The 12,645-nt window shown below is 48.7% G+C and overlaps 1 protein-coding gene across 4 annotated transcripts in view; it reads right to left on the reverse strand.

Annotated features, from left to right (window-relative positions):
- The window catches only part of VDR (vitamin D receptor), a 63,712-nt gene that overhangs the window by 6,835 nt on the left and 44,232 nt on the right, over window positions 1-12,645 (reverse strand). For all 4 annotated transcript variants that reach the window (XM_025402902.1, XM_025402900.1, XM_025402901.1 and 1 more), the window contains 3 exons: window positions 10,227-10,411; window positions 9,852-9,972; window positions 7,015-7,186 (listed from right to left, as the gene is read on the reverse strand). In XM_025402902.1, coding sequence (XP_025258687.1) covers window positions 7,015-7,186; window positions 9,852-9,972; window positions 10,227-10,411 — 478 coding nt within the window. The remainder of the gene's footprint in view (window positions 1-7,014; window positions 7,187-9,851; window positions 9,973-10,226; window positions 10,412-12,645) is intronic.

A 12,645-nucleotide genomic window follows, 5' to 3' on the forward strand; every position in this document is an offset into this window, starting at 1 on the left:
AGCAATTGTCCTACCTCAGCCTCCTGAGTAGCTGGGATTACAGGCACCCACCACCATGCCTAGCCAATTTTTGTATTTTTAGTAGAGACAGGGTTTCGCCATGTTAGTCAGGCTGGTCTCAAACTCCTGACCTCAGATGATCTGCCCACCTCAGTCTCCCAAAGTGCTGGGATTATGGCGTGAGCCACTGCACCCAGCCACTTGTTTTCTACTCTTATTTGTAAGTTACTTGGGGGCCAGCACCTCCTCTTAATCACCTTACTGCTGCCCACACAATGATCATTGAGCCCTCAGCACAACAAGAGGATTAATAGAGATGCGTTGATGAGTTGAGAGGCCAATGACTAGTTCCACTATTCTGAGTCATGATTGGGCTTGTCTGAACAACGGCGAGGAAAAGGCAGGGCTCACAAATCAACTTGCTTCTGGCTTTTACTCTCTTTCTCTTCCTGACTGTCTACTTCCTTCTGGATATCCTGTAGATAGGCTGTCATCCCCTTGATGGCTGCATGTTTGTATATAAAGTCAGGAAGCCGATATTGACTGATGAGAGTGTTGTATCAATGGGTGATAGATGGTGGGGAATGAGAAGGCTTGCATGATCAGGATGGCCAACAAAGGATCTATATTGAAAAAAATCACAAAGTGCTAGAGTTGGAGGGCCCCTCTTAGGAGCTCTTAGAGGTGGCTCCTACATAACCACTGTAGGACTCTCCTAGGGTCAGGGAGCTCAGGGCCTCTGGACACAGCCATGGAGTTGTGAGCGCCGAGATTAATGGCCTCTTCTATTGAGCTACAACCCACGTGATGGTACACTCATTTGTGGTTTACAGTTTTGTACTCAAGAAACCCAGAACCAGACTTCTTCACTAGCCATGGGACTTCCTTCAAACCATAGCTAATGGAGTTTTTTAAAAAGGAAAACTACCGTGTCCTCCTTCAGATAGTCTAATGACACAATGTCTAAACATCTCACCATCCTTGTCACTTTTCTCTAGATACTCAATCCACATTTAAAAAACAAAAATGAACACCATCCCCATTTTTGATTTGACTTATTATACAAGTAAAACATACTCATTATCAAATCTTTGGAAAATACATAAAAATGTAAAAACAAATTAAAATTGCTCATAACCACACTTTACATTTCGGTGTATTTTCTTCCTGTCTTTTTTTTCTTATTTTTGTTTTTATTTATTTTATTTATTTATTTATTTATTTATTTTTTTGAGATAGAGTCTTGCTCTGTCGCCCAGGCTGGAGTGCAGCGGCGCAATCTCGGCTCACTGCAACCTCTGCCTCCAGGGTTCAGGCAATTCTCCTGTCTCAGCCTACGGAGGAGCTGGGACTACAGGCATGAGCCACCACACTCGGCTAATTTTGGTATTTTTAGTAGAGATGGAGTTTCACCATGTTGGCCAGGCTGGTCTTGAACTCCTGACCTCAAGTGATCTGCCCGCCTTGGCCTCCCAAAGTTCTGGGATTATAGCTGTGAGCCGCCGTGCCTGGCACCTTCCTATCTTTTTTCTATGCAAATATATATATATATATATATCTCCACACATATACATAGAAAGAGGGAGTATATCTTTAATATACTGGAGCTTATACTAATTCTTTATCCTACTTCCTATATCACTCAAAATTCTTTAGCCCAGTTCTTAGAGGGTTGCATACTGTTACATCATAACAGTATACTCTAAGTTATTGAGCCAGTCTTCCATTTATCTATTTTTGAACATTTTGATTGCTTCCAATTTTTGCTATCATAGGTAATTCTGGGAGGAATATCTTTATACATAGGCTTTTGTTCAATGCCCCACTCAAACAGATGGCCAGCAGTGAACACACCTTCCACGGGTGCAGACCAGAGACTTCAGTGGGATCACTGCTTTTGTGATCCAGACATCCTGCTGCTAGGAACAGAAGCCCAAAACGACCCCAAATGACTGCCCACAGCCTGGAAATACAGGGCCTTTCTAAATACAGCTCACAGCCAGGACCAGGGATGGTGGCGGGGTGGGAGTAGAGGTGGAGTTACAGGGGAAGCCACAAGAGAGCTTGTTCCACGATGATAGACACCAACACAGCTCCGTTCCCCCTCCCTCACCTGTGCGACATTTACACCCTCCTCCGTCTTCACGCCTGCAGCCACTTCTGGGCACCCGAGATGTGACTGGAATTGTGTTGCTGTTTCATCTTTCCCACCCCCACAGGCAGAGCTCGGCCCCTCCCCTCCCGCATTCCCACGGTTCCTCCAGCAGGCTTCTAGCAGGGCTCTTATCTCCTTGCAGCCATTGTTTACATGTCTATCTCTTTCATCAGACACCAAATCCCTGGATGCCAGGGACTGTCTTCTCAACAACTTTTGTCCCTCACAGTTTATGTAAGAAAGCTATTTGTTGGATGGATGAAGAAATGAATGTGGAGAAAGGGCACAGCACGAAGGAAGCGTGATAACCCCCAGGGCTCTTCCCTGGGTATGGAATGGCAATGAAGGTGAAGGCATTTAGCAGAAGAGGGCAGGGCTGCAGCTGATGTGGCCTGGTCTCTTGTGCACTTTACTTGGCAGTGAAGCCTGGGGGTCCTAAGTCCTGGGATCTAAGGCTGCTCCTGGCCATTTAGATGCTGCTGCTGACGCCACCTCCTCCGTGCATTTCATTTGCAGTGCCAGCAGGGAGGGAGATTTGTGGGGTGAGACTGAGAGACTAAGGGAGGAGAGGTGGGAGGAGAGAGCAGGCCAAGGCCACACTGTAGAGCAGTTCACACCCAGAGCAGCCCATCCAGCCCCACCCCACGTTGGTCTCATGCCCATATTGGAGACTTATCCTGTGCCCCCACACACCCACACAGAAGTCTCATCCTGGCTTCCCCACACCCTCCGCCCCTGCCTACAGGCAGCAAGATCAAAGCCACCAGGGACGCAGCCACTGTTCTTCTGTGTCTTGGAACAACAGAACCCCTAAGTGTGGAAAGCAGCAGAACCAGAGAGCTGCTGGGCTGGCCCACGCTGGGCCCAGCTGGAGCCTAGGTTTGGGCTCCAGTCCAGGCTCAGCATCACCTCTGTCCAGCCACAGAGAGTGTCCATACCAGTGTCCCTGCAAGCTCTCTTAGCAAGGCCTGCTCCATTTTCATTGGCATACCTTCTGCTCTGGGACTTCTCAAGTCATGCTGAAGACAGAGAAGCCAACCCTAGCATGTTCAGGATCAGTTTAACCCATTTTGCATCAATGGCTGGGAAGCTCCTGTACCTGCCCATATGCACCTCACTTTAGCCATGAGTTGCAAGGACAGACTAGGGGACAGAGGGGAACATGATGAAAGGAAGAGGGCAGACTTCAATTTAACCTCATGAAGAGAAACTGAGAGTAGTACTATTTGTGTCAGGGTCCATGTGGGAGGGCAAGGGATAGGGGACTTGAGCATGGGAGAAAAGTGGAGGCTGGGGTTCCTTAGTGAAGGGGGCAGCATTGGAGTAACTGATTCAATGAGTAACTTTCTTTTTAGGACAGCTTTCCCGTGTGTGCAATCTCAGCCCCCATTGGAATCACTGAACCTCAGTATCTGGCAAGGGTCATGAGGGCCCTCTGTCCTACTCCCCACTAGAGCAGCGAAAGATGAAGCCTGTGTAGATGAGAACTGCTGCCTGACATGAGGATGGAAGCCGAGTGCTTCCGTGTTTTTTCCCTAGCCGTTTACACAAAACAAGACTTTGGTATATGTGGAGTTTGCACACAGTAACGTGAAGCGTGGAGGAGGGAGTTGGAACTTTTGCTCTATGGAATGTGTTGTCAGTTCCAAGGAAAGGCTCTGAGGGTAAACCCTGTGCTCAGGGCAATGCCTGACTCACATGAGATCTGTCGCTTGCTCCTGCCTGCGTGCCTGCCTGCCAGAGGGGCCCTCGCTCCTATCGCTACAACCAAAATGTGCAATGCGGTAGAAGTGTCTCAGCACTGTCTGCCAGTTTTCTTTTCTTCGCCATTTTCACATTAATTCCAGAGGAAGAGCATTGAAAAATTTCTGGTATTTGGATTGGTGAGAAGCATAAAATAACACAGAGCCAGTTTTCTCAGGGCAGAAACGAACTGGAAAGTTCTGGGTTTAACCCTGTGAATGACCATCATCTCACTGGCAAGGCAATAATTTAGGCAATAACTGATGGCTTTTCTACACAGCTAAGAGGTTCATAAACGGATATATGGCACCTCATATCTGCTTCCATCCAGAGCCAGCAATGTTAACTCACTTTCCAGCTCCCCGTATTCCAGCACTGAATCTGAGCATTAGTATCTAGGAAGCATTTTGCTCCTTCTACCGGAAATACAGCTATTGCTGCTACTTAAAATGATAATAACATTGCTTAAGATCGATTTACTTCTCTTTCTCAACCATATTGTTTATGTATTTTATGGCAATATGCCAAATGAACTTTCGGGAAGAATTAAGGTACAAACATACATAAATATAGCCATCTCCCAACACATCTACTAAATGTGTCAGTACTCTATTGTTTTAAGAATATTGGCTGGGCGTGGTGGTTCACGCCTGTAATCCCAGGACTTTGGGAAGCTGAGGCCAGCAGATCACTTGAGGTCAGGAGTTCGAGACCAGCCTGGACAACATGGTAAAACCCCGTCTCTACTACTAAAAATACAAAACTAGCCGGGCGTGGTGGTGCGTGCCTGTAATTTCAGCTACTTGGGAGGCTAAGGCAGGAGAATTGCTTGAACCCGGGAGGTAGAGGTTGCAGTGAGTTGAGACTGTGTCATTGTACTCTGGTCTGGGCAACAAGAGGGAAAGTCTTGTCTCAAAATAAAATACAAAAATTAGTCTGGCATGGTGGCACACTCCTGTAGTTCCAGCTACTTGGGAGGCTGAGGCAGGAGAATTGCTTCAACCCAGAAGGTGGAGGTTGCAGTGAGATCGCACCATTGCACTCCAGCCTGGGTGACAAGAGCGAAACTCCGTCTCAAACAAGAAAAGGAAAAAAAAGAATATTAACACTGTATGAGTATTTAAATATAAGTATTATATACACTGTTAGTGTTACAACAATAAAACATGGGAATAAATGAATGAAATTTATATGAGTGAATTGATAAAGGAGGATCCCTTCTCCAGTAGAACTCCTTATACTTATCTATTTTGGCAAAAAATGTTTCAGTATGGTTAGGAAATGGTCTTTATTTTTTTCTTTTCTGAGACGGGATCTTGCTCTGTTGCCCAGGCTGGAGTGCAGTGGTACAATCATGGCTAACTGCAGCCTTGACCTCCTGGGCTCAAGTGATCCTCCTGCCTCAGCCTCCCTAGTAGGTGGGACTACAGGCATGTGCCACCACACCCAGCTAATTTATAAATTTTTTTTTTTTTTTGTAGAGAAGAAGTCTCACTATGTTGCTCAAGCTGGTCTGGAATTCCTGGGCTGAACTCCTACCTCAGCCTCTCAAAGTGTTGGGATTATAGGCATGTGCCACCACGCCTGGCCAGGAAATGGTCTTTAAATGGTCTTCATTTTGGTGAAGGATGCCAGGGTCATATATGCCAGGAAACCTGTCTTTCTCCAGGATTCTCAGACTGTTTCACAAGTCTACATGGCCAACCCTTCTCCTCTCTATCACTTCATTCTACTCTCAGAATTGGGGTGTGGAGGAATCATGTCGTTGAATTTAAAGAGATAATATGAGGATGCCAGTCAAGCCAGCTGGAGTAACACAACAGTGAGCTGGGAGTTCTAGGCCTGGCTCTGACGTGCTGGCTCCAACACCAGGAAGGGATCCTGGCTGGCCGTTGGACCTTTCTGGGCTTCCACACCATCATCCAGAAAGTGAGGGGATGGACTAGCTCTCCAGTGCTGGCCTGCAGAGTAACGCAGGATAGGCTGCACTTCATAATACAGATTTCTGAGGCCGGGCGCGGTGGCTCAAGCCTGTAATCCCAGCACTTTGGGAGGCCGAGGCGGGCGGATCACGAGGTCAGGAGATCGAGACCATCCTGGCTAACATGGTGAAACCCCGTCTCTACTAAAAATACAAAAAACTAGCCGGGCGTGGTGGTGGGCGCCTGTAGTCCCAGCTACTTGGAGGCTGAGGCAGGAGAATGGCCTGAACCTGGGAGGCGGAGCTTGCAGTGAGCCGAGATCGCGCCACTGCACTCCAGCCTGGGTGACACAGCGCGAGACTCCGTCTCAAAAAAAAAAAAAAAAAAAAAAAAAATACAGATTTCTGGTCCTACGCCAGAGGTTCTGATTTAGCGGGTCTAGGGTAGGGCCTGAATCTCTATTTTAAAAAAGCAATGGAGGCTGGGTGTGGTGGCTCATGCCTGTAATCCCAGCACTTTGGGATGCTGAGGCGGGTGGATCGTTTGAGGTCAGGAGTTTGAGACCAGCCTGGCCAACATGGCGAAACTCCGTCTCTACTAAAATAAAAAAATTAGGGCAGGGTGTGATGGCTCATGCCTATAATCCCAGCACTTTGGGAGGCCGATGCGGGTAGATCATGAGGTCAGGTGATTGAGAACAGCCTGGCCAACATGGTGAAACTCCTGAACCCCCTACTGAAAATACAAAAATTAGCCGGGCATGGTGGCATGCACCTGTAATCCCAGCTACTTAGAAGGCTGAGGCAGGAGAATCGCTTGAACCTGGGAGGCGGCGGTTGCAATGAGCCGAGATAGCGCCACTGCACTCCAGCCTGGGTGTCAGAGCGAGACTCCATCTGGAAAAATAAAAATACATACATACATACATACATACATTAGTTGGGCATGGTTGTGGTTACCTGTAATCTCAGCTACTTGGGAGGTTGAGGCAGGAGAATCGCTTGAATCTGGGAGGCAGAGGTTGCAGTGAGCCAAGATGGCGCCACTGCACTCCAGCCTGGGTGACAGAGTGAGACTCCATTTAAAAAAATAAAAAATAAAAAAAAGGAGTGGTGGATGGGTGATCTCCAGCCCTTCTTATAGCTCAGTCTAGGACTCTGACTCTGTTCCCTAGATATTGCAGAAGTTTCTTACCTGAATCCTGGGATCATCTTAGCAAAGCCAATGACCTTCTGGATGCTGTAACTGACCAGGTCAGCCAGGTGGGGCAGCATGGAAAGCTGGGACAGCTCTAGAGTCAGAGAAGGGTCATCTGAATCTTCTTCACTCAGATCCAGGTTGGAGAAGCTGGACGAGTCCATCATGTCTGGGGGAGATGAGGGAAGAGAAGGAGCTATTTAAGGGTACTTGGACTAGGACCACTCCTGCCAGCCCCTGCAAAGACCTGGTGTGCCCTGGCAGGAGAGCCAGCTGGGAATCCCGCAGTGATTCCAGAGGTCACCCTTCAGCCCAGGCTTCCCTCTGGGACTCTCTCTGCCTCTTTCAGCAGCATGAGACAGTAAAAGCAAGGAGCCAGAGACACTCAGAGCAATGAGACTTCCTCAAGCAGACCATGTGCTGTTCCTACGGATCTCAATCAGAAATGAATTTGGGACCCATCAACCCATGGAAAAAAAAGTTCAACCTTGCTAATGATCAAAGAACTGCAATGTAGAACATCTACACTTTTCACCTATAAACCAGAAACAAAAATGTTTAAATACTGATGCCAGTATTTATAAAGATGTAGGAAATAGGCAATGCCTATGAGGGCTGGGGTGCTAAAGGAGATGCACATTACTGCAGGTAATCTAGAAAGCTATTTGACATTAGTGAAACAATTGTGTGTACTCTTTGACCAGTAATCCCACTTCCCGGAATTCATTGTAAGGGAAAATTTCAGATAAGTGTAAATATTTAGCTATAAGTATACTGTTGTCTTACTAAAACACTGGGAAATAATCCAGATATCCAATGGTAGGGGATTTAGGTACATTATTGTATTCCAAAATACTGTGCAGCCTTTAAAAATTATGTTCTGGATGCATACTAAATTGTAAGGAAAAACAATGCAATATTAAAAAAACAAGTCATCAGATTGTATACAGCAAAATTTCTTTTCTGAATATACATATGTGTTTTTAAAAAAAGAGGCAAGAGATATATTACAATGCTAACAGTGATTATCTTTGGGTAGCAGGATTAAAGTATATATATATATATAATTTAGTTTATGTTTTCCAAATGTCTAAGATGAACATGTATTACTTTTGTATAATAATTTTTTTAAAAATAAAAAGGTTAAATTGTTTGAATTTTAAAATAAATATATGCTATACTGAACACACCACTTGTGGGGAGGGCGGTTTAAGCACCTTGAATCAGTGAACTTACAAGAGGGTATCAAAAAACTCCTAAATAGGCAGGGCGCAGTGGCTCATGCCTGTAATCCCAATACTTTGTGAGGCCAAGGCAGGCAGATCATCTGAGGTCAGGAGTTCAAGACCAGCCTGGCAAACATGGTGAAACCCCATTTCTACTAAAAATACAAAAATTAGCCAGGTGTGGTGGTGGGTGCCTGTAATCCCAGCTACTCTGGAGGCTGAGGCAGGAAAATGGCTTGAACCGGGGAGGCACAGACTGCGCCACTGCACTCCAGTCTGGGTGACAGAGTGAGATTCTGTCTCAAAACAAAACAAAACACAAACAAAAACAAAAAACAACAACAAAAAGCCTCCTAAGTAGTATGGAATTACTGTTGAAAGCTGAAATACAGAACAACATATGGATTAAACAGACTGGCCTTAATTGATACAAATAAATATGCTATCAACTGAAAAGAGCAGGAAGGTGAGTACAGAAAAGTGACAAGTGGGAGGGATTCCTACGAGGTGAGGGGCTGGGAGGGTCAGCTGATCGTGCAGGGAGCAAGTGTTCTAACTAGTATCACTGTCCAGGGGCACTGGGACCCTTTCCCTCTATTCTGGATCTGGGCAGAGATTCATCACTGAGTATGGAATTGCTTTATCTAAGGTTCTAATTGCCTGGAGGGGAAAGTTTTTTCCCATCCCTGCCCTCCTGCAGACCCCAAGCAGAGGACAGCAGGGTCAGGTTAAGGGTAGAGGGAGGAAGGACAAGAGCAGGGGGCAGATGAGGCAGGGTGATGAAGAGGAAGGAAGAAAAAGGCCATAAGAAGGAAAGCATGGGCGGGGCGCGGTGGCTCACGCCTGTAATCCCAGCGCTTTGGGAGGCCAAGGGGGCAGATCACAATGTCAGGAGATGGAGACCAGCCTGGCCAACATGGTGAAACCCCATCTCTACTAAAAATACAAAAATTAGCCAGGTGTGGCGGTACGTGCCTATAGTCCCAGCAACTCAGGAGGCTGAGGCAGGAGAATCGCTTGAACCCAGGAGGCAAAGGTTGCAGTGAGCCGAGATGGTGCCACTGCACTTCAGTCTAGGCGACAGAGCAAGACTCCATCTCAAAAAAAAAAAAAAAGGAAGGAAGGAAGGAAAGCATGATGCCTCCCAGACTCTCAGTTGAGCTGGAGGGGACAGGTCCTCCAGGGCCAGAGTGGTCCCCAGAGCTCAGGTGGAAGGTGGGCCGCAATGGGACCAACACATTCTCCTTCCCACTCCAAATTTCACCTTCTGAAGGGCCCAGGATTAAAATATCACTTAAAGGAAGCAGGTCACCTCCAGGGAGGGGGCCATGGGCTGAAGCCTGGCTTAGAGGAAAGAGCATGGGCCCAGGAGCCCGATGCTGTACAGCTGGAATCCCAGCTTGGCCTCTTCCCCAGTGTGGGCCTTTGGGCAAGTCACCCCCTTCTGTAACAGACGGGCTGTTCTGAGGACACTGCATGGCACACAGTATGTATGTAAGTTTCCATTAGGGAGCCTTCCACCTCCTTCCATCCAGCAGCCCCAGGGCAGGTGGGGTGGACTCCTCACCCCCGCTCCCTTACTCCGTGGAGGACTGAAGTCCTGCTTACCTGGAGACGTGATATAGTGATCTGAGCAGCAGGAGGAGGAGTCCCCAGAGAAGCTGGGAGTGTGGCTCGAGTTGGGCCTGGAAGGATGGCTCCCTCCACCATCATTCACACGAACTGGAGGCTGGAAGGGAAAGATGGAGTCTCAGACCCACATTTTGGGTCACTTTCCTACCTTGGCCCTGATCTCTGATAGGAATGGCTTTGAGGAAGGTCTATGGAAAGGCGAAGCCTCTCAGTGCCAGCGGTTAGAGCAGCCTCCGTCCCTACCCCAGTTCTGTTCAGGATGTCCCCTGCCCTCTGTCCCTACTCCCTGGGCCCTGGTTCCACTAGTGCTTCTCCTCTGGACCGATTCATCCTCCCAGCAGGCAGACATACCCGGAACTGGCAGAAGTCAGAGTAGGTGGGGTCGTAGGTCTTATGGTGGGCGTCCAGCAGGATGGCAATGATGCGCTGCTGCTCCTCAGACAGCTTGGGCCGCAGACTGTCCTTCAAGGCCTCCTCCTCCTTCCGCTTCAGGATCATCTCCCGCTTCCTCTGCACCTCCTCATCTGTCAGGATGACTGTGGGGTGGGAAGGGGAGTCAGGAGGGCCAGCCAGCAGCTCCTCCAGAAAACCTTCCTCCTGTGGTTGTGGGTAAAGGTCCGAGATAGGAGGGGCTTTAACACTCGGGGCTCCCTCGGGGGTCCTTCTGCCACGGGGGCTCCCACTCCACTGTGTGAAGAAAAATTGGGTTTGCTATGGTGGAAAGGAAGGTACACGCAAGAAGAAGAAAAAGATGATTTGAGAGGCGGGATGGTCTGGGCTTTAGGGAGTCGGGAGTTCTCAAGAATGAGTTGTGGGACCTTGGGCAAACTCTCTGGGCTTTTGTTCTCTTGTTTGTAAAATGAGAGATTTGGACCATATAAGCTCTTCCAAGGTTACTTTCTTGTACCTTCCTCCCTAAAGTGTGTGTGTGTGTCTGTGTGTGTGTGTGTGTGTGTCTGTGTGTGTGTGTGTGTGTGTGTACATGCCGGTGGGAGAAGTAATAACACCTGCCTCAAAGGATCAACTGATTTGAGAACTGGATGCATGCCCGGCCCAGAGCAGATGCTCACGAAATGTTAGTTCTCATCTCTCCCCTATCCTGATGTTCCATGAACCTGAAGGAGACATCAGAGTGGAGAAAGGATGCCAGAGCTCTCACAGCGCTGGAAGTGAGATGTGGAGAGGACGCCTCTGTGTGGCTATCTCCACATCCAAGTTTCCAGACATGGGACTGTGGAATATAGAAAGATTAGGCCTCTTTGGTTCTCTGCAAAACCACTCCTCCTCCAGCCTGTGCAGCCTTGACATTTCTGTCTATGGAAGCTTTCAAGTCCTCTTGAAGGCCCCAAAGGGTGAGGCCTTGCAGCTCTAATCTTGGAAGTTCTTTACAGCCACTAATCAGGGTGTTGGGCTGTAGAGAGCTCCACCACCACCTGCAGGCTTGTGCCTGCCTCCCTGTGCTGGGGTGGCTGTGGGGGTTGGGGGGATGCTGGGAGCAGAGGTGCCTGGCACAGCGGCTGGGCAAACAGACCTCCTGGTTGTGGCTTGCTGAGCGCTGATGGCAGGAGTGGGCACCGGGGCCCTTGGCCTGTAGCTACTTGCTCGGTGCTGGTGCTGCCAGGGCATCTGCCCACAGAACTGGGGAGTTTCACAAGAGCAGGGAAAGGAACCAGAAGCCCAGGGTGGGTGAGTTCCAGGCTTCGAGAAAGGTCCATTGGCCCAGGCCCTCAGGTAGGGGGAGGACGAGATAAGTTGGTGGGGAGTGAGGAAGAGCCTATGCTGGGTGGGAGTGGACAGCCAGTGCCACAGGCATGGCAGGAAAGCGAGTGTTACTGCAAGAGATGACGCTTCCCTCTACGGGGAGCCTGGGAGTAGACCACGCCCAGGTGACTGACTCACCTGCCCTAACAGCTGCCAACTCTCCTCCCACAGTGGGTGTCTGCACAGACCCTACCAGGTCAGGCAGGGTGGGAGAGGAAGGGGCAGGGAGCATCCAGGGAAGGCAATGGGGGTAAGCCCTCACTTGGGGAGCCCAAGATTAGGTGTCTTGTCTTTCCTGCTCACCTGGGGACCAGAGGAGTTAGGGAGGCCTGTTTCTGCCAGCCACACCATGGTGTCTACAGGCATGTAGCTCAGCCTGACTGGACTTTGCTAACTTTCCAGTGATTCTGTGAGGCCATTCTCCTGCCCAGATACTTTTCCCGGCCCCTACTGCTGACCACGTCCAAACTAAAGTTGGCTTCTTACTAACTTTCCTACTTCATGTCTTAGTGCTTCTGGACACAGCCTCTGTTCTGGGCACACTGGCATTGTTGCTGGCCTGGGAACATGGCCTGCTCATACTTGCCCCTGCATTTCCAGTTGTGCTGGGTGCCTGTCCAGCTGGGTCTCCTTTCCCCAATACCTGTATGAGTTCTATCAGTTCTTCAGTGCCTACATCATAGCCATCTTTTTCTGTGAAGCATTTTTTGATTGCCCTGAACTGCACGGAGCCTCGTTTTCTTCTGCTGAGCCTCATTTCCTATGCCTGTGACATATTTAGTCTTTCCCACACACATTGACACCCAATTATCTTCTGCTCTGTAAGACTCATGGTTAGCACAGGTTTCAATTCATTACCTATGGAGGGAGCCCAAGAAGTTCAAGGTCTCTTTCTCTAGATTACAAGTCACTTAAGGGCAGGGTCCATGTCTTACAATTCTTTCCTTCCTTCCTTCCTTCCTTCCTTCCTTCCCTTCCTCTTTCCCTCCCTCCCTCCCTCCCTCCCTCC

This window comes from Theropithecus gelada, chromosome 11 (genome assembly GCF_003255815.1).
Source record: "Theropithecus gelada isolate Dixy chromosome 11, Tgel_1.0, whole genome shotgun sequence".
NCBI classification, from domain to species: domain Eukaryota; kingdom Metazoa; phylum Chordata; class Mammalia; order Primates; family Cercopithecidae; genus Theropithecus; species Theropithecus gelada.